The sequence below is a fragment of the Phalangium opilio genome, unplaced genomic scaffold (genome assembly GCF_054372755.1).
Source record: "Phalangium opilio isolate 3A_F unplaced genomic scaffold, DU_Popi_V2 ptg000045l_1, whole genome shotgun sequence".
NCBI classification, from domain to species: Eukaryota; Metazoa; Arthropoda; class Arachnida; order Opiliones; family Phalangiidae; genus Phalangium; species Phalangium opilio.
Window position 1 is genome coordinate 117,031 of NW_028324168.1, and position 26,711 is coordinate 143,741.

The 26,711-nt window shown below is 40.2% G+C and overlaps 1 protein-coding gene across 6 annotated transcripts in view; it reads left to right on the forward strand.

Moving 5' to 3' along the window:
* LOC149676501 (zinc finger homeobox protein 3-like) overlaps nucleotides 1–26,711 on the forward strand; it is a 130,890-nt gene that overhangs the window by 93,066 nt on the left and 11,113 nt on the right. For all 6 annotated transcript variants that reach the window (XM_089837514.1, XM_089837515.1, XM_089837513.1 and 3 more), the window contains one exon: nucleotides 22,960–26,666. In XM_089837514.1, the coding sequence (XP_089693640.1) occupies nucleotides 23,015–26,666 (3,652 nt within the window). In that variant the 5' untranslated portion in view covers nucleotides 22,960–23,014. The remainder of the gene's footprint in view (nucleotides 1–22,959; nucleotides 26,667–26,711) is intronic.

The following is a 26,711-nucleotide window of genomic DNA, read 5'->3' on the forward strand; positions in this document are numbered from 1 at the left end:
TACACTTCTTTACAAATGGTGATATATAAAATAATTATTTTATAGTTTTAAAACTATTTTAACTTTCGTGACATGTAACTTAATTTACTTCTGTTAATGGTCTCAAGGTTTAGTATTATTACAATAATAAGTGGCTATTATATTATATTTTTATTTTAAAGTAAAACTTACTGGAAATTAGTTAGTCCGTGATCTACTTTAAATTTAGATTTTTTTAACTAAAAATATTCGTTATATACTGCAATATATAATTTAGACCCAAAGTAGAATAATAAAATTTTTTTTTATATATTTTTAGTCCGTATTATTATTAAAGTATATAAAGCTATATTTAAAGTCGGGTCATTATTATTATAAATATAGATATATCCCCAAGTTTACGCCGAGCTGATATAATTTGTTGTTTCCTTTCAAGCCCGTTGCTATTGTCACCCCCAAACCCCTCACCCCCTCTATCAATTTCCATAAAAACCTAAAACGCGTTCTGTCGTTTCACTCGGTTGAATTCGTCCGAATCGCGTATCGCGCGGTGACAATCCCTATTGTCGTCGACTGCTTAAAAACCTCCCCGAGGTGTCGGACACAACCCCTTAAGTTTATAAGATATGTTCCTTCCATAAGTATGACACTACCTATACTTCGTAATGCTACTGAGAGACTTACAGTTCGAGGGAGAACGACCGAAGCGAGAATTGAAGTCCTACACTCGGTGGTTAATTTTGTTGCAGGACTTCCCTATTCCTATTTAGTCTGTGTTAAGCCGTTGACAGAGCCCCCAGTCACCAGGCGTCGCTTTACCTCGAATCTATGACCTACCTCACTCACATCATGACAAGCTCCAGTTTGTAACTAGTGAATACTTATATATATATATATATATATATATATATATATATATATATATATATATATATATATATTATATTATATATATATATATATTATATTTCTTATAGTCTATTAGCACTCATAATTTTAGGCAAGTATCCAGTATCTCTGACGCTAAGTCCACCCCCACCCCCGATAAATATTTAAAAGCTGTAGCAAAAGCAAATTGGTTCGACTCTTGATTATTATTAGTTATTATAAGTTCGTTCGTTAAACCCCCACTAGCGTCCACCTGGTGCACCCCCGCTCTCCCCCGGTATGAAGTGCGCCTGCGTAGAAGCCGGTAAAGCCACGCTTAATATTATTATCTTTATCTTTATGGGAAATAATGCCGTGATAAAATTTATTAGCTAATGTCCGTTTTTGGTGGTCGAACAAAACTGGGAGAGAAAAAAAAAAAATAAATAAAAGAAGTTGAATACTGAATATTATTTTTTAAGTAATGTTATGACGTCATAGCGGAGGCACGTGCTATTTTTTTATTCTTCTATGTGCTATTATTTTATATCCATTATTATTATTTCTATAATTTTTTGAAAGGGGGAAAGGGGGAGGGGAAGTAATATATAGTTTTGTAAAGCGCCACCTGCGCAAACCGCCCAGTGATTAATCGACTATATTTTTTTCCTCCCGAAATGAAGAAATAGGAACAAATTTTCTTTTTAAATTAAACGGTCTATAGTGTCAACTCCGATATTTATCCCCCCCACACTCCCCTAACTGCGACAGATTTGTTTTATAAACCAACAACCGTTTCTTTCTTTTTTTTTTTAGAAATAAAAAGCTATTAGCTTAAATTCTATCTCGTGCATTGATTGTTTTTGTTAGGCTTAGCGAGTTAGTTTTTAAGCCTAATTTGAATTCAAAGGACTTTTCTAAAGGTTAGGCTTAACATCTATGGTTTAAGCCTAATTTGAATTCAAAGGGCTTTTCTAAAGGTTAGGCTTAACATCTATGGTTTAAGCCTAATTTGAATTCAAAGGGCTTTTCTAAAGGTTAGGTTTAGCATCTATGGTTTAAGCCTAATTTGAATTCAAAGGGCTTTTCTAAAGGTTAGGTTTAGCATCTATGGTTTAAGCCTAATTTGAATTCAAAGGGCTTTTCTAAAGGTTAGGTTTAGCATCTATGGTTTAAGCCTAATTTGAATTGAAAGGACTTTTCTAAAGGTTAGGCTTAGCATCTCGGTTTTAATTAAAAGTTTATTAATGGACGAGGCTTAGTATCTTTGAATTATGCCTAATTTGAATTAAAAGTTTATAAAGGTTAGGCTTAGCTAACAACCAGATTCGCGCGCTTTCTCTCTCTCTTTCTCATTGTCAACGAGGCTTAGCGAGTTGCAATAATAAATAATTTCAGTTGTAGTTTGGCTCGTGAAATCGAAATGATTCCGTTGGTGGTGGTGGTGTTGAAAAATACTTATTGAAAAGGGATCTATCTTTCTTGGAGGAGGTTTCCAAGCTGAGAGAAAGAGACATTGAGAGAGAGAGAATCTTTGTGGGTGGGCTTTTGTTGAGACTTTTGCAAGCATCCTCACTCAATTTTTCGGGCTAGAAATATTCTCTTTTTCAGCATAGCTAGCTAGCTAGCTCCTGGGATCTATCTATGTATCCAACCCAATATTGATCAGTCGAAACCATCCGCCTTCTCTCTCCCTCTCACAATCCCTCCACCCTCGACAGACACGATAGCGAAATCTTTTAAAACAGTTTGAAACCTCTTTTTAGGGTAAAATTTAAAGAATAAAATAGACTCTATCCATCTATCCTTCCTTCCTTTCTTTCCATATTGAAATTAGAGGTTTTGGGGATGGGTGGGGGGGGGGCTATTGCCCCTCCTATGTAATGCAACGCGTGACAACAACGGTGGCTGGCTCACTTTTATCACGTTGTTATTCTCTATTGAAATATTGTGATCGAGAGCATCCTTATTTTTTCTTATAAAAAATGCGAATTTTATTATTTTTTTTTTTAAACCATACTCCCTCTGCTCTCCTCTTTAGTATAGAGAAGAAATCTCGCCCTCTCTTCTTTTTCTTGTCTTGACTTTTACGGCCAGGGCTTTGCTGTTTACCAGGAAGTCGCTAAATTTACGGCAAACACTCGCTTGCTCGTTGGCAACCCCCTTTCACCCGCCCCCCTTCACATCCCAGGATCCATTCGCGTCTATAAGCCAGTTTTAAATGCAAGGCACTAAAATCTTTAGTTTCTATCGTTTCGTTTTGCAAAGGGAAATCCGTGCCTGCCTTCTCTTCGTGGTCTCACCGACCGACCTAAGCCGTCGACTAAAACCCCCCTCAAAGTCCAAATGGGAAGTAGAATATAGACTCTTCCTTCGCCCCCGATTTTTGGTGGGTTGGTGTCAGGGGTTACCGATAAAATTATCATCACACAACCTTCTTTCTCCAAATGGTATATTTTTGGTACTAGTGCCTAGAAAGACCAGTTGCGATTTGTTGAGTAAGTTTGCGTATGTCTTTTACGCACGCGCCCCCGACACTCTTTGTCCCGGAGTAGGCATCCATATTTTATGTCATGACCCTTACGTAGACTCTTTCAAGTACATTGTGTACTTGTACATAGAGACAGACCATGGAGCTCTTTATTTTTCTCGACATACAAATTGCAATTTCGCAAATATTTCAAGGTTAGCTCTCTTTAGCCCTTAAATATTTTAATTGCTTAAAATTAATCTTTAAAAGATGCAGCCACGTTATAGATCTGGCTGCGTTTTTGAAGTCCCTAAGTATAAGTACTTAAAAAGATGGTCTGTGTATCGATTGGTCGGTGGTAGTGGATGATGAAGAGAAAGTAGTAGGCTTTATCTGTGATCGTTTTTCCCTAATTAATTCCGATCAGCGTTTTCTAAGTACTTTTCATTGGCAACCCGAGGATGAAGAATACCTTCCCCCAACGACAATCTCCACCCCCTTTGTAATAATGAAGGGAGATCAGAAATTTGACTCATCCGCGAGTCGCTCTTTTAACAATAGCACCGATTTTGCCTTCATTAACATTGATGAATCATGCGTAGTAGTGTAGTCTACAACTGCTTGACCCCTCCTGCTCCTTTCCCGCCATACCGTGCGTGAATCATAGTGTCCCGAGCGCGGCCCGCGCGCCTTTTAATTACAGTCTGTCCACCTTAATACTTGTAATAAAGTATAAGCTTGGATTAGGGCTATTTTTCATATACTGAGGTTATCGGTTGGCATTATTACCGCTTTGCACTTGAACGAGACGCGCGCGCTCTCGGGGTATATTTAGCGCGTTCTCATCTTTTGTTGATTTCACGTGCATGGGTGAGAGAGAGAGAGGGGGGTCGGATACTTAATTCCGTTATTAAAAGTGTACGGAGGGAAGATACTCTGTCTCTGTGAGACGCCTTTCCATTCCCTCTTCTTCTCTTTTCCCACACTATTGGGGAACCATTGTCACTTGACACTAATTTTTATACAACTGAGAGTTAAGCCTACTGTTTACCTTCGCTGTCAACTAAGATTGTTATAGATGGGCCATATGTTCTCTCTTAATGGTTATCAGTAATGTTCGCCTTTAGAAATTCAGATTATATTTTTTTTCTCCTTTTAATGTGTCCCCCCCTTTTTCCTTATATTTTTAAAAACGTCTCTTCACCTCCCCCTCCCCCCCCCCAAATTCAAGGAATAGGTTCGGAATAATACGGGGTTAATACTGGAAACCGTATATGTCGAAAATGCCTACAGAATTTAATGAGACTTTTCCTTTATAAGATTAAAAACTTGGTTGGGTCTTTTGGTTGGGGGTCTTGACCTTTCTCTTTTTTTTTCGGGGGTTACCCCCCTTCCTCCCCATCCCCGGTGGTTCCTGTGTGTGTATGTTGAGGGGGATTTTTATATAGAAGACGTGTAGGTATGTCGTTTGGCACAAAGGTAGCGGGAGGTTTTTACCTCTGGAGGGGGATTGGGGGGGGGGAAAGGTCAGAGATGGGCCTTAATAATCAATCACTGATTTGGGCTCTGCCAAGGAATGCCTTCGTTTATTGTACTATGTCCTCCTCTTCCTTCTTCCTCTATTCTCTTTGTCCTTTGGACGACATAAGCCAAGTCACATGACCGAGGTCTTGTTCTCATCTTAATTCCCACATTTTAAATTTTTTAGGCTTAGCTAAAACGTATTTACTATTTACAAGAAGCGATATCTAGTTTACTAGGGAGAAGTTATAAGATGTCTAAGTATTCGCGCGCCATAGTCCCAGTCCCCCTTTCAAAATACAAGGGGGGGATGTAAAAGGAGACCGGGATATTTCGCCTCTCCTCAGTTGGAAAATACATTGTAATTTTCGTCATTCGCGTCGCGCTGACGTGAGTTTTCAAGAACCAATGAGATGCTGGTTGTAATTTAGAGGCGGGGATTAACTCCGGACCTACTATACGTTTGGACTGGAGATAAAGCTGGAAATGTGGCGAATTTATAACTTCTCCCTAATAAACTAGATATCACTTCTTGCTATTTATATGTCCTTAGTAATTTGAACTGGGCGCCATTTTAGTTTTACCGAGGGGGTCCATGTTTCCCATGAAAAAGGCGTGTTTTTATATATATATATCGTTATAGAAAAGGTTAGAACACTAGCGCCATGTGGGGTCAAAATGTTTGAACTTGGATAGATGCGAAACAGAGAAAAAGAAAAGATACTGATAGACACCGAGGAACTTTAGTTTCCTGGGCTTTAAGGCGGCTACATCATCATGATGTTGGGGTCCTTACTGTGATCATACGTTACTACCAGCAACCCTATAATGATTGGGTCCCCTTCTTATTTTCCATCCTCCTGCGGGACCTAGTTTAGGAACTTTTTTTATAATTATAGGTATACCTAACTAACTCCCTGTTTAACAGGAAACGAGATACGTTTCTGTTCTGTTCTTTTCTCTTTCTAAGCCGCTCGTAATTATACCAGGATCGACGACTTTAATGGACCCTTTCGTATCCTGCCTGGCCCTTTTAAAAAACGAAACGAGACCCCTCTAAAACATTTTACCCCATCTGTACCACACCACGTGTTGTTATCCCCTCAAAATCGGTACAATTCTAAATAATGCTAAATTAGAAATAAATAAAAAGTAGGTACCTACGTTTCTCTATAACAAGATATTGTATGAATTTTAACTTAGAAGTTACCAGGATTGACACGGAAAGCATAATTAGTATTTAAAATCTATGAAACAGGGTGAAAGCTCCTATTAAAACCATATCGTGTGGTAGAAAATAATTGTAAACAGGCTGGGAAATAGCACACTTCCTCTGGTCCAAAATCAGTTTATTAATTGCTTGGACTAGTTTTTTAATTCAAAAAGTGGGGGTTACTGGTCCTCGGGACCAGTATATTAATTGCAAATCTATTGGAGAACAAAGGCTGGGACCAGTCCGGAGACCAGTTAATTATTTCGGGGATTAGAGGGGTCACTGGTCCCAAGGACTAGTTTAAAAAATATCCTTATTTCCCAGCCTGATTGTAAACCTTCTGTAACAGTAGGTGGTGACTTTTTCTCCCCATTGTTGCACTTGTAGTCTGCTACTCTGCTTCTTGTCGTGTTATTTTATAAACCATCTCTGGCAATAATCAATTTCGGGAATTAAATCCAATTAAATTGTAATTTAAATCGTAGTTAATGTTATTAATTTTATACTAAATTGCGGATAAAGTGTTCCTGAATACGGTATGATATCGATTTAAGCCTAATTTCTTTTCTAAATTAGGTAAAAGTCGCGTTTTTTACGCGTGATGAAAGTTGATAACCGAGGCTTAGCGACCCGAACTCTGACTTCGTCTCAATCCCTTCTCTCTCCAGAGAGCGCCCATTGCCTGCCGCCTTTAAACATCGTTTTTTGGCGCGGAACGCTAGATGCCTTAACAAAAAATGCCATCGATAAGGTATTGTTTTAATTTTGGTGAGTTAATTAAATTAATTAGTTTGATCGCTTAACTTTTGCAACAACCATAATGGGAAATACCTATTTCTTTTGAAGAGGGGTCATTTCCAGATATTTATATTACGTAACCCCCAGGTTCCTTGAAATGTTCCATTACACTGTCCAAACATAATAAAAACCTATTTCACATAAATCCCGCTAGGGTGCTAGAGTATTACTGGGGGGCGTGTGGGGGTGCTGCAGTTAAAAGAACCCATAGGGTGTTCCAACCATAGCTATGGGTGCCATCCCCCATAATAACCCCCGCTTATTTTTAAAACCCTCTGCTGCCATGCCATCCATACTTTTAGACATTGGTGGGTCCGACCTGGGGGGGGGGTAAGAATTTGGGGCCCCTCCCGCGCTATCCATTAGCACTAATGTTTTTCTGACATGTGGCTGCCTCTCTCTCTCTCTCTCTCTCTCTCTCTCTCTCTCTCTCTCTCTCTCTCTCTCTCTTTCTCTCTGTACTTGTCCAATTCCTGTAATACTTGCGCGTCCCTGGACTCGTGGAAAAGGCGCGCAGTCCAGGAGAGGCACTACGGGCATCTTTTTTCCAAAAGAGCGGGAGCTATAGTTAGTTTTTGTTAAGGGTTCCCGTGATAAGAATAAACGGTTATGGGCCCAAGCTTTAGTAGTATCCTTCCGACGTGTACCATCATTGAAGGAACGTTTAAGCGGCCGCTGTGGTATGGTTTTTTTGGTACCTTATTGGGTTGGTGCTGGTGCGCGGCCGGGAGTGTTTTAACGGCGTCATTTTTGTGTCTTAATTGTTTTAAGCCTAGCACTCAACTTAATGGCACCGCAACAGCTTACAAAAATATATATTGTTTATGTTATAACATACGTATCTTTCTTACAAACCAATGGACGGATGCCATTGCCTGTATAGTATTTAAGCGGCTTGAGAAGATGGTTATTATCAATTGAAAAAGGAATTTATATTGTTCTGATTGGGAAAATGTAAACGTCACATTTTGTCTTGAGTCTAAACGGGTAGATATAGACTTTAAAACGTTTGGTGTTCAACCTGGCCGGACCCGACGACGGTCTCTAATGCGACCGGCGGCGATCTTTGGTTTCTTGGCGGTGGACTAAGCGCCTTCGCTCCCGGGTTTATTTTTCTTTTTCATCTTCTTATAAGGGATGTTGGCGAGGCAATCCCGTTGTTGATCTTGGGCTTCTTTTTTCTCTTTCTATCTCTCCATCCTTTTATCCTTCCACCCGAGCTCCATTCTTGACCACTAGGGCTAATATTTTCTACGCTCGTGGGTGACTCTTCTTTCGTTCGTTCCCTTCTCTCCCCCCCCCACCTTGGGAGGTTTGACCCCTCCTTACGGTTACACTTCCGAGGTCAATACTGACCGTAACTTTATATCGGTCAAGAGAATCCGGCCAGCCAGCGTTTTACCCTGGCAAGAACTGAACTGACCAATCGTTTGAAATTGAAATGATTTGAATTAAACTTGAACTGGTTCTTAATGTTGAAGGGGGGGGGGTCGCCTTATGTCTAATTAGAACGCGAGATGTTGTGCTCCGATTGGATAAAGGAAGCTTTGATTTTATGATAAGGCAAAATATTTAAAAATATTTTCTCCAGTCCGTCCGTCCCTGACGCGTTTGTGTATTGTATTGTTTGTTTGCGTCTACATTTATTTCCTTGTTGTTAAAAACAATAATTTACGTTGTTTAGTTCGGGTTTTGTTATCTTATTCTTTCCTGTTTTCAACATTCCTAAAAACCTCCCTTATTCCATATGTCTGTCTGTTGCCCTTAATGATTTTTCTACGAAATTAATTTAGTGATTTTTAACATTACTTCCTCAAGAAGTATCTTTAAACCTAACATTAAGAATATGTTTAAATATAATTTAACTTAAGCAATGTTGATAGAAGATAACGTAAGATAGCGAGACATTTTCTTTCTCATTGGATTTTTCTTATTTTTTGCCCGTTTAAAATCTTTTGGTCGGTTGGTCCATAAATTGTATTCTTGGCCGTGTTTTTTTTAGGATGCAGGGAGAGAGGGGGGTGCCTATATCCATCGGTCAGTTTTAGCTTGACCAGTGGGTGGTGGTCAGGTTGGCATGAAGGGCCATCTCGTCAGAGTCTCCTCTCGATCCATCCTCCTCATTCCATTTTCTCATTTCATCCTCCTCTTTTTTCTCCCTCTCTCTCTCTCTCTCGTTGCTCTTGGTCCTCCTGCCTCTTACCATCCCAGATGAGATGGGGCGTTCTCCCACCCATCCACCCACGCATTTTCCTTTTTTTTTTCTTCATCCCCCTGGTGCGTCCGCCATCAATAACCTCGTTTCCGCGCCATGTCCATCCCGACTGTAAAGTTCCTTGGTATTCAACCCTGGTTGACCCTAAACTCCAATATGTATTTTGCCTCGCCAACTTCTGTACTTTCAAGTTCCTTTTAGCAAAGGAGGGAGACTGACCGGCGTATTTGAAGTAATACCAATATGTTAGGGGAAAGGAGCGATATCACGGAGATACGGGAGTCCCTTTTAAAGCGCTGGATGCTGCCTTTGGCCCCTATTGGTTAATTTATGAGCGGAGTTGCGTTAGTAACTAAGAGAAGACGAAGGGAATCCGCTTTCTTCTTGTTGGATTTTCTTTTGCTCGGTACAGTTTCCATAACCTCGCTCCGTTGTTACACTCTTGGAAGGCTTAAAACGTTTCGTTGTAAATTTGCTATTTTATTATGGTAATTTGTATGCCTTCCAAGGTTGTAATAAGACGACCCCTATCTTATACTTATTTTTTCTTTCCCCTCGTTCCATCTCAGTCTCTGTCTGTCTGTCTGTCGTTTGTATCGCTCTCACCCTCACTCCCTCACCTCTTCTCCCGTCACGTACACTCGGGGGGGTTAAACATAAAATTTACTTTTCTGTTTACAACAATATTTTCAATCGATTCTGGGATAGCCGCCACGTTTTTATAGAAGTTAACGCGCGCGAAGTCTGCTAGCTTATTTCCAAGAATTCCGAAATTCTTTGAACGCGAGGAGAGAGGGGTTTTCTCGGAATTTGAATTTTAAAGGTCCGTTAAGATGTAAAGGTTCAAAAATGTGTCTACTGGATTATTGTTGACAACCACAAGCCTGTGGTTTGCGTTGCGTTTTAACTAAAGGTGGTTCAGTTGAGTATCATCCCTTTGTATCGCGTGACGTCACACATAGACGGTACTAAATATGGCCATCTAAAGAGCTACACGACCTACATATCCTCTTTATAATAGAGACTTTTCAGTTGGGTGGGTGAATACTACGTCAGATCAGACCCTCCTAAGTCTTACCTTAGTTCTGGTAGCCATATTGATGATGGGTTTCGACTTTCCTCCTGAATTTAACCCACCAATAGAGAGCTTTCAGTTGGGAGAATACTACGTCACACCCTCCTAAGTCTTACCTTAGTTCTGGTAGACATATTGATGATGGGTTTAAGCTTTCCTCCTGAATTCCACCCACCAATAGAGAGCGTTCAGTTGGCTGAGTAGTACGTCACACCATTCCAAGTCTTAAACATGGTTCTGACAGCCATATTGGTGGGTTTCAGCTCAGTATGGCCCTTAAAATTACCTGACGAATCTTAGCTCCTCCCACAACCAACAGCCCTCTATATTGTACTGTAGTGTAAGTCTTATCCGGCAGATCTTAGCTCCACCCCCCAGCTGAAAGCTATCTGCGTTATCTTTATGAATTTCCCCTGACTTTTTACATTACATATTTTTTCTTTCAGTCCCCCCCTCGGTTTACAAACTATATCTGTGTAACTCGGGGTAGACACACATACACACACAGAAGGGCCCTATTTTTTTTGGTGAGCGCTCGCGCAAGTCATCTAAATATGTCACCCAGTTTCCATGACAACCGACCATCACTTCTTTCTTTCTTTCTTTTCTTCCTAGATCTCTCTCATTCCATTCCGTTCACGCGCCATATACGTCTTACGTCACAAACATACACTCTGTATCTCTCTCTCTGTAAATCGTATCCCGTTTTCTCTCCTCCCGCCCCCCTTCGTGAACCACGTGACTTCTAAAATATAATATAATTAACCTTAGAAGAATCTGTTTTAATCTTTATTAGCTGAGCTCTAGATAGAGGATTAAAAGATGGGGATTAAAACCGTGTATTTAATTTATTAAAATATATTCAATCGTTTAATGTAACGACGCCATTACGTAACGTTTAACAACCACAACAATTCCCCCTATTTGTTTCTATTTATATATTTATGTAAAAGCGTGTAATTTAGTATTTTGTCCTATTCAAGCAGATGTTGATTTTTTAATGAAGAAATACGCCTAACTATGATTCTTTTTTTCTTGTTTTATTACATTTTTATTTATTTGCCCGGTGTTTCTCTCTCTCTCTCTCTCCCTCCCATCAGCATAATTCGCGCCCCTCCCAAATCATCTCATCCTCGAAATTCAGCGAGGATTTAATTTAATCAACGTTAGAATTAAAAGGTTCCCCTGAAAAAAAGCAATGGCTTGCTTTAAATAGAAATGGAATTTCTGTAACGACCGGTGGTAGTATTATTAATCCGCGTGTAATAAAATGTAAATGATTTGGACCGCGGGGCTAATATCCATCAAGTTAGGAAACGAATATTAAATAGATAGGATGGTTGAGATTAATATAGTTATGAATTTATTTTTGTCGTGTTTTCTATTGTTCACAAACGGCCCGGGATAATCCGGGGTAGCCTAGAATTTTTTATTTAATTTTTAATCGAAAGAGCGTATAAAATAATGAATATCATCAATTGGAACCATGTTTCTATCTACAATATTAAAGAAGATACATGCAATTAAGTAATAAGAGTAATGGATGGCACTACGCGTTAGGCTTTCACGCGAAGTACTCCTATTGGACGCCTAGTACCACCTGACGTGTTCGTTTGTCCAATAGGGGGAAAGCCTAACGCGTAGTGCCATCCATTACTCATATTACTTAATTGCCTGTATCTTCTTGAATATTGTAGATAGAAACATGGTTCCAATTGATGATATTCATTATTTTATACGCTCTTTCGATTAAAAATAAATAAAATTCTAGTACGGAGTATCCTCTTTAAGTTCCGTATGCGGTTGTATATTGGGTTGGTAGTAGTATTTTCTCATCTGTTAATAATGTTAAATGTGTAAGTATCATTTCGTGTCTAGTATCAATCGGTCTTGTTGGAGTGTAGCGTGGTTTCTACATTTACTCATCGTGGCTTTCTCGCATCCTACTTTTGACAGTATTTTTTTTTACCCCCGGTTTTTTATACATATATATTTTATTTTATTTTTTTTTGACCCAAGTGTTTTAAACTTTATTTTTTATCGTTTCTTCAAGGAAAGAGGGAAGGGGGAACGGTAATTTTATTTTTTTTTATCCTGTTGGTTAGTAAAGGTAGATGATGATATCTGGCAGTCTTTGACTTTTGAGTGGGCGCGGATTTGGTGGTGTAGTTGGTGGTGGTTTCTTAAAACCTTTAGCCGGCTTTTAATCTGGCAATTGATGCAAGGCGCTTTACCCGACTCTATCTTATTTTTTTCTTCTTAACTTAACGCCTGCCTGTCTTACTAAAGAAAAAAAAATACTTATTTTTAAAAACGAGACTAGTTCGGATTAATTAGCTTGAATTTATAAATATCGTCTAAACTTCTGGCGCCTGGATTTTATTTCGTCTCTGGCGAAATTTTGAGTTAAGTAGTTTTGCACGTGCCGCTTCGCTTGTAAGGCTTCTTCACTCAGTTTCGATTCTGGAGTGTTTTTGCGCGTGAATATCTTTTAGTTCAGTCTCAAGCGATTTGCGTTTAGTGGGTGAGTAAGTTTCCACGTGCGGGTCGAATTTTGGCGTCAATTTATATTCTGCGAGCTACCACGTGGAGCTTCAATTTTGGCGCGATTTGAGTCAGTTACCACGTGGAGCTTCAATTTTGGCGCGATTTTAGTTGGATCAATTTAGTTTCCACGTGCGTGTGAAATTTTGGCGCCAATTTACATAGAGTATGTTTGCACGTGCAGCTTCAATTTTGGCCCAATTTGAGTGAGTTCCTTTTTTCACGTGCAGCTTCAATTTTGGCCCAATTTGAGTGAGTTCCTTTTTTCACGTGCAGCTTTAATTTTTTTGGCGCAATTTACCGAAACATTTGGATTAATTCGTATGCGAATGGGACTCTTGATTGATTTGGGTGTTTGAATCGGGCGTATATTTTCGTTTTGTTGTCGACGGGGAGTCTAATATCCGCGTGGCTCTCTCTTTCTCTCTCTCCATTTCTTAGGCATCGCTATCTCAAACTTGAAAATGTATAAAATCTCAGCGTGTAGTCAGTCTCTCTCTAGCAAACGAAATATCTTAAAAAAATACTTTAAAAGGTCCTTTTTTTTAACTTCTTCTTCTTCTTACTTCATCCCTCGTTCTTATTTCTAGGCGTGGTTCGACTATTCCGATGTCAGTCCCAAGAAATCAGACGGAGGGAGGGGGATTAGCTTTAAAAGAATTATTATTTCTTCTTAGTCCTCCTAACTAAGACCCCCGCGAGATGAGATCTACGAGGATTTTTGTTTTTGTAGGAAATGCGTTAACCGAAGTTAAACCAACCCCTATAGCTTCAAACGTTTCCCCCCAATGTTCTTATCTAGTTTAGGGATGATGGTATATTTACTTTTATTGATTTATTTCTGGTGTTGAATAAGTTGTTTAATTTTTAACACGCGCCGTAAGCCACTTTTGAAGCTTTTTAGCCACATCGATTTGAGTGGGTAATAGTTTGTTATGGGATGTATGTAGAAGATGTGGTTGTAGTTGTAGCTGTAGAGCTTTGCTATATTTCTCTATGATTACTGGTAATAATTTTAGCACTGTTTAAGGTCGAGGGGTTGGATATTCATTGACGTTTTCTGTACGTACTCCTGTTAAGTAGGGTACGATGTGTCTACTATATGATTATGAGCCCAGCGCTTGGGTTGGGAGGGCCATCTTGTAATGATTTTAGCACTGTTTAAGGTCGAGGGGTTGGATATTCGCTGACGTATACTGTACGTACGCCTGTTAAGTACGGTACGATGTGACTACTATTATTATTATTGGTGGGCCATCTTGTTTCGATGAAGCCAAGTTTACTTTTCGAGCTACGTTTTAAGGGAGTTTTAAACACAAGAAAACAGGAGGGGGGGGTAAAACATCTTTCTATCTCTCTCTCACTCTCTTTCGTGCTAATTTGTTCTTTACGCCTATGACTAAATTCACGCCACCCCCTTCCCTTGTCCTTCCCCTCATAGTCAATTTTGATTCGAGTTTAGTTCGAATATACATTACCAAGTCACTGGAAAAACGAAAAATTAAAATGAGATTTTTAACGAAATTAATAAGGAAATTCGTAATTAAACCAGTTGTAACACGATATTATTCGGTTAGGTTAGAAATTAATGAATTATAATTTACTTGAAATTTAAAACTATTTTTATAACAAGGTTGGAATTTGTGGTAGCGGAATTTATTTGTATATAGTTAGTTAGAGAGGCGAGTGGTGAGTGGTTGGGGGTAGGGATGGGTAGTTGGCAACATTGTCGTCTTGAGTTGGTTGGCTTGGTTTTAGGGGTGGTCCGTGAGTGTCACGTGTGTAGCCGGGCGTCTAACAGTTTCGGACGAGTTTCCATATAAATACATAGAGAGGAAAGAAGATAGATTCTCTTTCGGGGCCATGCTTTTGCTTGAATGGGGTGAGTGGCGGCCAGGATTGGCGTTGCCCGGGCAACCGAGAAATATTCTTTCTTCCTTCTCCATCTTTCTTTCTTTCTTTCTTTATCCTCTCTTCCTCTTCCATCTTTCCCTCAGTTTCCTTTTTCCTATTATGCCCCCTCAAACCTCCACCCCCAACATATTATATATATATATATATAAAGAAGATATAGTAGATTAGATGGGTGAGCCCTTAATTATTCTCACGTTATCTAACCATGTATTTAGTTAAGCCTTTTCAGTGCATGTTTAGTAGAATTTCCGCTAATATTGGAGCTATTTGGAAATGACTGCAAGGGGCCCAACGGTCTTATAATTCCTATTTTTTAAACTGTACTATAATATCCTATAATTTCATGAAAGGTCCTATAATATCCTATATTTTTGACTTAGTTTGGGAAGTTTTCGTGTAGTTTAACATCAAATTTATCAAAATTTAGCTCTTTTATCCGAGATCACATTCGACTAGACATCACCGAAATTGCGGAGTTTGCTCAGGATTTTTTATATATTATATTTTAATTAAGTTCCTCTGAATTTTCAAAGTAAAATCCAATATCTTTTTGAGATTTTTCTACATAACCCAAGACGAGCATTTTTAGTCCTATATTTACCTGTCAAAAACACATAATATCCTATAATTCCGTATTAAAAAATAAATCAAATTTTTCCTATAAGAAATTTTAATTTTTTAATGGGGATGGATCCCTTTTCTTGACTGGGGTTGTTTTCTTTATGGACTGCATCAACCATGTCATCTATTAATGAAGTGGTCGGGTCGCTCGAGATGGGGTTGCTTTCTACTTATAAGATTTTTAAAAGCTCCGGAGAGAAAATGTGTAATCTAAATTACGAACTCTCTCTTTTTTCTCACAAAAAAAAAAGAGAAAATTTAAGGGAGTTGGTGGGGAGGGGGGGGGCTAGTTTGTGGGGCTGATGCCCCCTTCTTCTTACCATTAAATTTTCTCGTTCTTTTCATAGAGAATTCTCTCTCTCTCTTCTAACTCCTCCCCCTCCCCTAACCCCTCCAGTTCTAGTCCACCCCAAATTTTTTTTCTCTCCGCAGTCTTAAATTACAAAATTTTCTAGTCCCAGGATATTAGGTTTTTTTCTTCTTGCTTCTTTTTCTTCATCTTAAACCCCCCTCCATCTTTGTGATGGTATTAGTTCATCCCCCCCACTCCTTACACCGAACTCTACGTCCCCCCCCCCGGTATTCACTAGCCATTCGAGAAATTAGAAAGTTTTGAACGTATATGGAAAATATATTAATAATAAACCACCGGACACCATTTAAGGGGAACCTTTTTCTTTTCTTTTTTTTTATATTATAAAAAAATCTAGAAATTTTAGGGGAAATAACTTTTTTTATTTTAAACAGGGTTTTGGTTTAATACAAAACCTGTAGAAGCTGGAATTGTTAGGGAAATAAATTGTTGATTAAAAACTCAAAGGTAAATTAATGATTTTTTTTAAGTAAAGTTCAGGGAAATTAATTAATGAAGTTTGTGAGACTTTCCCATTAATAAAGGGGTTGTTCAGTTATGAAACTAATCCCGATAAGTTATTGCTAAAGAAAAATAATACTTTGTAGTTACTTAGTGGCCTTACACCTGGAAATATATGGGGAAAGACCCTGAAAATATATGGGGGGAAAGACCCTGAAAATATATGGGGGGAAAGACCATGAAAATATATGGGGGGAAAGACCCTGAAAATATATGGGGGGAAATACCCTGAAAATATATGGGGGGAAAGACCCTGAAAATATATGGGGGAAAATACCCTGAAAATATATGGGGGAAAAGACCCTGAAAATTATTTGGAAAAACCTGGAAATATCAGGAAAATTGGTTTTCCAAGCGTTGTATGAACCTTGTTAAACTAAACTCCAAAGGCATTGTTCATAAGGAACCTATATAAGTCAGGGATTTGGAAAATGGGGGAAATTTAGGGATTTAAAGGGGTTTTTTTCCTTAAAAAGTCAGGGATATATCAGGGATTTCGTTTGGTATATCAAAACATGCTTCGAGAAATGCTAAATATGGGCCAGGTATGACTCGTAATGGTCTGGGATATTTGCCAAATTTGCTCAGGGAAAGCTGAAAAAATCAAGGACTTTGCCAATATCAACACCTTAAAATGGTCCGGGATATTTGCCAAATTTGCTCAGGGAAAAGCTGAAAAAATCAAGGACTTTGTCAATATCAAAATTTCGTCCTAACCCTGATTTAAGGGTTACAGTCCCGGGACATTCGGTGTTTGTCAGTTAAAAATTGCCAATGAATATTACCATGCGATAGTCAAATTGATTCAAGCCAGATGGTCCCGTCCCGTCCCGTCCCGTGTTTGGTTGGAATTTTTATAATATATTTTGTATTGTTTGACCAGGTAGGGTACTGAACCTATTGTAGTCATGGTTTTCACCTCCATCTATCTATTCGAAAAATGAACGTCAATACTTTTCAGAGGACGTCAGTTTTTAACCAGAATAGCGAATAAACTTTTAGTAGTACTAAAGTCTTTAAAAATGCCTACCTACTGAACTTTGGTCAGTGTCGCTTAATAGCGCTACGAAAAGCGGGTTGCCCTATCCTCTTTCAACGCTATTAATGTCCAGTTACATTGTCTAGGAGGGTCCGAACTACTATGATAGCCACCCCCCCCCCTCTGACATATCCGGCGTATTGTTGCACGAGCGAGAAGATATCTTTTAAGCAAGCCTGCCAGCCCCCCCTGGAAAATAAAAAGAAATCTCAAATTCAATCGAGGGGTCCAGCAGGCGGGCATTAGTGGTAACGGGATACCTACCTACCCTTCGACGATATCTTTCTTGGTGGATTGGTAGCCCCCCCCCCTCTCTCCTGAACAATGGGGCTTCCAGCTAAGGTAAACCTTGGAGGGTCTTGTTTGTCCCTCAAAAGAGAAATTCCAAGTTTCGATGGATTCCTTGTTTATTCTTTCTTTCTTGGGCTTTGGCACTCTTGGATGTGGTTGGTGGTGGTGGCGGCTTCTTAGCAGAGTTGCCAACAGGTTCAGGGAAAATCTGGTGGAAAAGTTTGGGAATTTTAGGAATTTGTAATATTGTAAGGGAATTTGCAATTTTGCAAGGGAGTTTTGAGAATTTGTAATATTGTAAGGGAATTTGCAATATTGCAAGGGAGTTTTGAGAATTTGCAATATTGTAAGGGAATTTTGAGAATTTGCAATATTGTTAGGGAATTTTGAGAATTTGCAATATTGTTAGGAGAATTTTTTGAGAATTTGCAATATTGTTGGGGGAATTTTTTGAGAATTTGCAATACTGTTAGGGGAATTTTTTGAGAATTTGCAATACTGTTAGGGGAATTTTTTGAGAATTTGCAATACTGTTAGGGGAATTTTTTGAGAATTTGCAATACTGTTAGGGGAATTTTTTGAGAATTTGCAATATTGTTAGGGGAATTTTTAAGAATTTCCAATAACATTGTTAGGGATTTTTTAAGAATTAAGAAGAAGTCAGGGAATGTTTTCAAAAATTGGGCCTTAAAATTCAAGGAAAATAGTAGAGAAAACCCTGGAAAAGTTGGGCAATTTGAATCAGTAAATTTCTTGGTAACCCTACTTAGTTTCGGTCTTAATTTCTGTAGGACCCTTTTTAAGATTGCAAAGTTCATATCGGTCGGATGGTCCTATCCTGTCCTGTACCCCGGGTCTTCTTGATTAGATGGATAAAATCTCTTTGAATGTCTTTTGATGTTGAGCTATTTTTTTTTATATAAAAATATATTTGTACAATCGTGGAACACCTGGGCTATCAGAGAGAGGGGGGAATGAATGTATATAGTGAAAGGGTGCTTTTTACTAACCCGGGCCACTGAGGGGGGGGGGAAACGCCTCTTAAAGATTTAACCAAGCCCCCCTTACACGGCTGGTGAATATTGATTGTAAAAGAGAACCTACATTAAATTTCAAATCAAGTTGAATTTTTCCGTATATATCCGAGGTAGTAAGGTTTTCTGGGATCTCCATTGTCCCTTGGTCTTCTAGTCATTCTCACCTGGTGCGCTTGTCCCTTTTTATAGTGTGTGTCCTAGGGTTAAGGATCAACCGTACCTTTATTCATAAACCCCCTTTCACGACCCCCGACCCCGTGTCTTCGCCCCCCCCCTTTTTTACCCCAAAAAGTACGTAAAATCTTTTCAGAATAATTCTTGCAAGAATCTCGTTATTATTCCGTCGAAGCGGAAAGATGCCCCAACTATACTATGTACTATAATAACCATAAGAAACTATACGTAGAATGGATAGAGAGAGGGGGGGAACCCCCCGACCCCAACCCAATAATATATATTGAAAGATTTACTTAGAGAATTCGCCCCAGATAAAAAAATATATTTTTACGGATTCAGCCTAGCGTATTTTAATGTTTCAACCTGGCAAGATAACAATACAGAATTCTATATATATATATTTTGCGCAAATCTTACATTTTTTAAAAAAAAAAAAAAAGTCGAGGGGGTCTCCTACTTCGCTTCCATTCACTTGTATCGATATTTGCAGCTAGCCCAGCGGTCCTATAATTCTCTGTGAAATCCTATAATTTTGAACTTGTCGTATATTAATTATTGTATAGTACTTTAATTAAGTTCCTCTTATGAAAGTAAATTTTTACTTGTTATTTGTTTTAGCTTTTTCAACCTAGTTTAATTAAAGCCCTAATATTATACGGTATATGAGCATTTTAGTCCTATATATTCCTATAAAAGACACTATATTTTCCTATAAAACACATTTTTAGTCCTTTATTTTCCTATAACACACATTTTTTAGTCCTTTATCTTCCTATAACACACATTTTTTAGTCCTTTATCTTCCTATAACACACATTTTTTAGTCCTTTATCTTCCTATAACACACATTTTTTAGTCTTTTATCTTCCTATAACACACATTTTTAGTCTTTTATCTTCCTATAACACACATTTTTAGTCTTTTATCTTCCTATAACACACATTTTTTAGTCCTTTATCTTCCTATAACACACATTTTTTAGTCCTTTATCTTCCTATAACACACATTTTTTAGTCCTTTATTTTCCTATAACACACATTTTTTAGTCCTTTATTTTCCTATAACACACATTTTTTAGTCCTTTATTTTCCTATAACACACATTTTTTAGTCCTTTATTTTCCTATAACACACATTTTTTAGTCCTTTATTTTCCTATAACACACATTTTTTAGTCCCATATTTTCTTATAATTCCAGAAAAAAAATCCCATTTTTTAAGAAACAAAATTCGGGTTATAACTGTTCGACCCCTTTTTATTCAATATTATATTTAATTTCAGCTCCTGAGTTTTACGTTAAGAAAGGGTATGCGTATGTTTTTTTCAGGTTAGGGTCCCCGTACTACTGTTTAGGCGGTTGCATTTTGGGGCAATCCATTTTTAACAATGAGGAGTAGGACCCTCTTACTTATTTAGACGGGGCAAATATTATTATACCTTAACCTTATTCAAAGTTTAAGGAACCCAAAATATTACAGATAAGCATTTTTTTTCTATTATTTCCCAAATTTAATTTATTTATTGTAATATTTATTTCCAATGCGGGTTGATAATTTTTACGCGAATCTTATTGTATCGCATGTGAATTTATTTAAGAATTCATTAAAGAGTTCGGGCTGTGTTTTTTTATCTATTTGTAATTGCTGATACGAAATAATTTCTGCTATTTTTCTTCTTATCTTTAAACACTCGAAAGAAATTCATTTTGTTAAAATAAAAAACCACGGAATTAATATTACTCGTTAATTTCATTTTCTCCCCGCATCCGAGACATGCAAGTAATATTTAAATTAGTCCCAAAATAATAATAAAGTCCAATTTTGTGATATTTGTCCTTCGAAAGATATTTTACCAATTTGTTTTTCAAGATCTATGTAGAGTATGTACTTTTTTGTTTTTTGTTTTCATTAGACTTTTCTTTGAATAGGGATTCTTGTTTCATAAGAATTTCCCTTGACAAGGAATCCTTGTTACATTAGACTTTCCATTGACGATCAATTAATTCTTGTTACATTAGACTTTCCCTTGATCATTAACTAATTCTTGTTTTACATTAGACGTTCCCTTGATCATTAACTAATTTACTAATTTTTGTTTTACATTAGACGTTCCCTTGATCATTAACTAATTTACTAATTCTTGTTTTACATTAGACGTTCCCTTGACCATTAATTAATTCTTGTTACATTAGACTTTCCCTTGACCATTAATTAATTCTTGTTACATTAGACTTTCCCTTGACCATTAATTAATTCTTTTTACATTGGACGTTCCCTTGACCATTAATTAATTCTTTTTACATTGGACGTTCCCTTGACCATTAGTTAATACTTGTTACATTGGACGTTCCCTTGACCATTAGTTAATTCTTGTTACATTAGACTTTCCCTTGCCCATTAACTAATTCGCGTTTCATTAGACCTTCCCTTAACCAAAGGGGATATTAGTTAGCATTTCGGTATCCCTTCAAAAGATATAATCCCATCTTAGTTTAAAATTAAACGAAGAGTCCCATATCTCCTTCCTTCCTTAGACCTTTGTAGGGTTCTGGCTTGGGGGGCAAGTTTGATCTGTGGTCGTTCCATTTTTGATTATTATTTTTTTCTTTCTTCTGCTTTAATGTTTGGCACCCAAGAAGTAAGGAGTAAGTAGTATTCATTCGGCTTCTGGTTTCCCACGATGCGAGCATAATGGGCAAGGCCCCTCTAGAAACAGAAACGGCGGCCAGGGGGATGATTCCTTATTGTGGGGACAGACACCCCCTACCTTCCTTTTAACTATATAGTTGGAGTGTATAGAAACGGAACAGATGCCCCTGTGTAAGCTTTACTTATACTTATCGTCGACGCTAAGCGCCACCGAATTTTCTTAGTACGACTCATAATGTCCCTCGGTCTATTCTCCCAAAAATGAATTTTGTTCGGGGTTTTTTTCCTTCTTATATTTCTTTCGTCTTGAAATCAGAATATTGTATTGGGTAATATTTAAACTAGTCGATGGAATTAGTCATATCTTTTTCCTAGACCGGTTCCTGCCCTTCAATTCCCGCCTGTTTTTTTATTAGTAAGTTAGTAAGTAGAGCCCCATACTTACCTGATATTGGAGTTTATCTGCAGTTTCTTTAAATTAAATTACGAGTAATTAAAAGTATTTTCTAGGTAAATAATTGTAGGATTAGTGTATATTGTAACCGGTAAAGACACGATGGGGTCATTCTTGGACATGGGGGCAAGTTTTGTTACTGAAAGGTCGTTAACCCTGAACTAATGTATATTTCTTTTAATAATGTTGAGAAAGAATTCCAAAGTGCAAATTTGTTTAAAGTAATCAAAAGTGCCAATTGTAATGAAATAATCTAACCTCCTTATTTGTATTCTATAAGTTTTTTATTATTTCAAGTAGATAATTATCGCCATGTCCCCCCTTCCACCTCTCTCTAACTAATCTAGTTTCTACACTTAATCCATTTGTTTTTGCCTGACGTGATTACTGTCGGTCTCCTTCATTTTTTTCCAAAAGCTTGATTCTTGGGTTTTTATTTTAAAGAAGCTTATCTATCTTCTTGGCTAGATAAACTTACCAAACGAATTTGATTAGAGCTAATCTAATTTTCTTCATTAGCGACAACTATCCAACCCAGCCGCGACCAAACCTACACTTTTCTCTCTAATTTCAAACTTTTCTTCTTGCTTCAGCGTCTATTGTTTAATACGTGGAACTCTCCCTTTGTAGGACGTTAGAAATTAGCGTTGATTTTTGTCTATTAAAAAAAATTCTCGCGCCATTCTTAATTTGTCGTTCAAGCTGCTGGTACTGTGTCGCGTTTCTGAAGTTTCACGAGTAAGCTTTGGCTTGTCATTTTCAATTGCGAAATATTGTAACTTCGGTTGGGCGAGCACCGACCAAACGATGTTTGTTGGGAAGGGGGGGGAGAGGGATATAGGGGTGGTAATATCTTTTAGAATAAACCAAGGACGACAACTAATAGAGCTAATTAATGTCGGTTTATTTAAACATCCCGTAATAAAGCGTTGATTTCTGGACCAGGGCCAATATATTTCATTTTTTTTTTTAAAGTCATTTTCCTTGTCTACTGCGGGGTTTTGCTCTCAACGCGAGGTTGTTATTCGTGTTTAATTTTTCGCCACTAACGTCATTTTAGAACATATATAATTAATTATTTGCGCTTTGTTATCCTGGGGGGGGGGAATAAGCGGGAAATCCAACACGGAAATTAACTAAAAATTATTAAGAAGTTAAGATTTTGGATTGTTTGCGCTGTTGATTTTGAGTTTTAATTTGTTTCGTTTGTTTGTCGTTACAGAAACAATTTCGAGTTCCTGGCAGCGTTGCGATGACGTAAACGATGCCCTGTTAAGATGGAGTCAGCAGGTGAGGCGCCCGACGGAATGGAAAAGAGCGCGACAACATTATCACCGGAGACAAGAAGTTTGGCAACGACGCCACCTCTCGGGAGCCCGAGCGCCACAGCTCCCTCGCCCACGCAGATAGTGGCGGGCAAAAGGACGTCTCCCCCGACGCAAACATGCCGCGAAAGTACGCCTCCCTTATTCTCAGAGTATCGTGACGCGGCCATGACTCCCGAAGACGCACGCGCCGCCGAAGATGGCGACGGCGTGGCGGCTCAAGCTCGCCGGGATGACAAAGGCCTCTCGGTGGTGGTCAAAACGACAAATCAGTTCCTGGACAACAAAGCTCGGCCTCGGCCGCCATCCACGACGCAGCCCTCTTCGACGAGGGGGGAGCCGGTTGACCTTTCGGACTGCAGCTCTTTGAGCGACGTAGAAACGTTTACGGGCAAAATCGTCTATAACCCGGACGGGTCCGCCTACATAATCGAGGGTGCCGGGGGAGCCGATTCCGAGTTTAGCGACGAAGAGTGTAGTTTGGAGTTGCCCCAGCAGGAGGGCAGCATCGTCGACGCGCGCGGAATGTCCCCTCCGGAACAGTTTCGCGTTTTCCCCCAAGTGGTCAACGCCTTTCACATCTGCCGGAACCCGGCGGCCCTTTACGGCGCCCTGTACGGCCGAGCCTACAGCCTCTTGCGAGAGAAAAAAGTTCCTGATATCCCTATTATGCATAGCTACAGGGTTTTCAATTTGCGCGAAAAACGCAATTCCACGACCAATTCTTCAAACAATAATAATAATTTGAATAACGCTCTATGTTCGCCGAGCTCGCGCGCGGACACGAGTACGAGTACGAGATTACGCGAGGACCCAAACGAAGAATTGTCATCGGGCTCTTCTTCGATCGCGAACGCCGCCAACGCGCCCGGTGACGAGAAATTCTCGACGACGTCGTTGGGCGACTACGGTTCGGTTCCCATTAAGCCCATTTTAATGTGCTTCATTTGCAAATTGTCGTTCGGCTACACCAAGTCGTTCGTGGCGCACGCGACGGGAGAGCACAGTTTGGCGCTCAACGAGGAAGAGAGACGCATCATGTCGCGAAAGAACGCTTCGGCCATCATCCAAGGAGTGGGCAAAGACAAAGAGCCCCTCCTCTCGTTCCTAGAGCCCGTCTCGTCCGACGCCGCTCCTAACCCCGGGACCCTTAACGCCGCCCCGGGACAATTGCCGCGCAAACTTACCGAAGCCTTCTTCGGACAAGGGGGCGCGGCCTCGCGAAGCTCACGCGTTACTAGTTCCTCTTTCGCTCCGTCTGAATCCGCGGTCGTCGCCTCTCTACTAAACACGGCCACGTCCGTTGTCCCCCAATCGGGGGCCGTTACCAAACTCGTCACCGCTAGTTCCAGTCCCGTCTCGTCCGTTCCCGAAATTAAGCCCTTCGGACTCAATAACAACACCCTGCAAAGTAACAGTACTATTAACAGCAGCGAGGCCGCTTCCTCCTTGTTATCGGCTCAACATCACGCGCAATCCGTCGACGAAGAAGCCTTGGCGCCGGAATTGGAAGACTTGGCCAACTTGGAAAAGATGGCCAAAGCAGCCGCTGCCGCCGCCGCGGCCGAAGCTAACGGCTCCTCGAGAGCTTCGCCCAATGGTTCGCTCGAAGCCAATCGAGCGGCCACACCCCGAAATTCGAGAAACAATTGCCTATCGACGACGCCGGGGCTAGAAGATAATCGACGCGGCAGTCCCTTCTCGGGCTCGGCACCGCTAACGCCCAACAGCAACGCCGGTTCCTCGGAAAGGCCCGCCAGCGCCGCTAGCAGCGCCGGAAGCGTCTCACCCAAAGTTTTGACCAGCCCTGTCGTGCAGACGAGCTGCCAATCGCCGACACCCTCTTCGACAGCGCAAATACAAGCTCCCGTCTCCTTAGCCGCCATGATGGCTACTTCGGTGCCGGGACTGGTTCTCGGGGGATGCGCTCAACACCCGGATGGCAAAACCAACGGCGTCGAATGCCCCAAATGCGAAATGGTTTTGGGTTCCTCTCGGTCCCTCGGTGGACACATGACCATGATGCATTCGCGCAACTCGTGCAAAACCTTAAAATGTCCCAAGTGCAATTGGCACTACAAGTACCAAGAGACCTTAGAGATTCACATGAAAGAAAAACACCCGGAAAACGAAATGAACTGCATTTATTGCCTAACGAACCAACCTCACCCCAGACTAGCTAGGGGCGAAACCTACACGTGCGGCTATAAACCGTATCGGTGCGAAGTTTGCAATTACTCGACGACGACTAAAGGCAACTTGAGTATACACATGCAGTCCGATAAGCACATTAATAACGTGCAAGAACTGCAGAACGGCACTTTGACGGCCGACCACATTATCAACTCGCAAACGATGGCCAATACTACCTCTATGCCCGCGCCACCTCCCTGCGCAGATCCTAGCAAAAAGCCCGTAGGTCCCCCAGCCTCGAAACCAAAAGCAACGTGGCGTTGCGACGTCTGTAATTACGAAACGAACGTGGCCAGAAACCTGAGAATTCACATGACGAGCGAAAAGCACACTCATAATATGATGGTCTTGCAACAGAACGTCAAACACATGCAGCAGTTGTCCGCGCTTCAACAAGCGCAAGCGCAAAGTCTCGACCCCATGTTCCAGTTTCATCCGGGTTTATTGCTGCCCTGCGATTCCCAGTTGCAACCGGAAGCGGCGTTGGCCGATATGGCTTACAACCACGCCCTACTCATGATGGCTAGTCAACAACATCAGCAAAGGGCCATAGCGGCCGCCGCGGCAGCCATGGCCCAAAACAAAGGAAGTAGTGCCGCTGGTGGAGGTGGTGGTGGTCCCGGTCCGACGCCGCCACCTGGCTCGATGCCTTCCCCCATGAACTTATCGACGAGCGCGAGTCCGTTAACGCCAACCGTCGACATAGAACACCCGGACCCGACCTTCAGGCCGGACACTCCTTACGACGAAGCGGGCAAACTATTCCAATGTTGCGTCTGCAACGCCTTCTCGGCCGACTCGGTCGAGTCTTTGAACATTCATTTACAGCAAGATCGGACGCGGCAACGCGAAGAGGAAGTCTTAATGGCAGTGGCCGGTAGTTACATCTGCAAACTTTGCACGTACAAGACCAACTTGAAAGCCAATTTTCAATTGCATTGCAAGACGGACAAACACTTGCAAAGATTACAACAAGTCAACCACATCAAAGAGGGCGGCGCGCGAAACGACTGGAAACTAAAATACCTCAACGTCAGCAATCCCGTGCAAGTGCGTTGCAATTCGTGCGATTACTATACCAACAGCATTCACAAGTTGCAATTGCACGCCGCCAATCTGCCGCACGAAGGCAGCGCCACTTTGTACCTGCATTTGAACTCCGTCGAGTCTCTCCTCAAACCGGAAGCCAGCAAGTACTATCATTGCAAACTGTGCAACTTCGCCACGCGCGCCAAAATCAATATGATTAAACACGTTCACACGCTCAGGCATTCGCGCAACGAGAACTTGCGCCAGTTGCAAAGAAAAGCCGAAGGTCGACCGCACGCCGACCAAGAAGACGATCTCAGAGACTTATTCGCCGTCGCTGAATACACCGGAAATGAAAAAATCATCTTTGACGCCGATGTTGGTCAGTAAACATTTTTCAAAATTTCTCTTTTTCCTAGAAATTGGC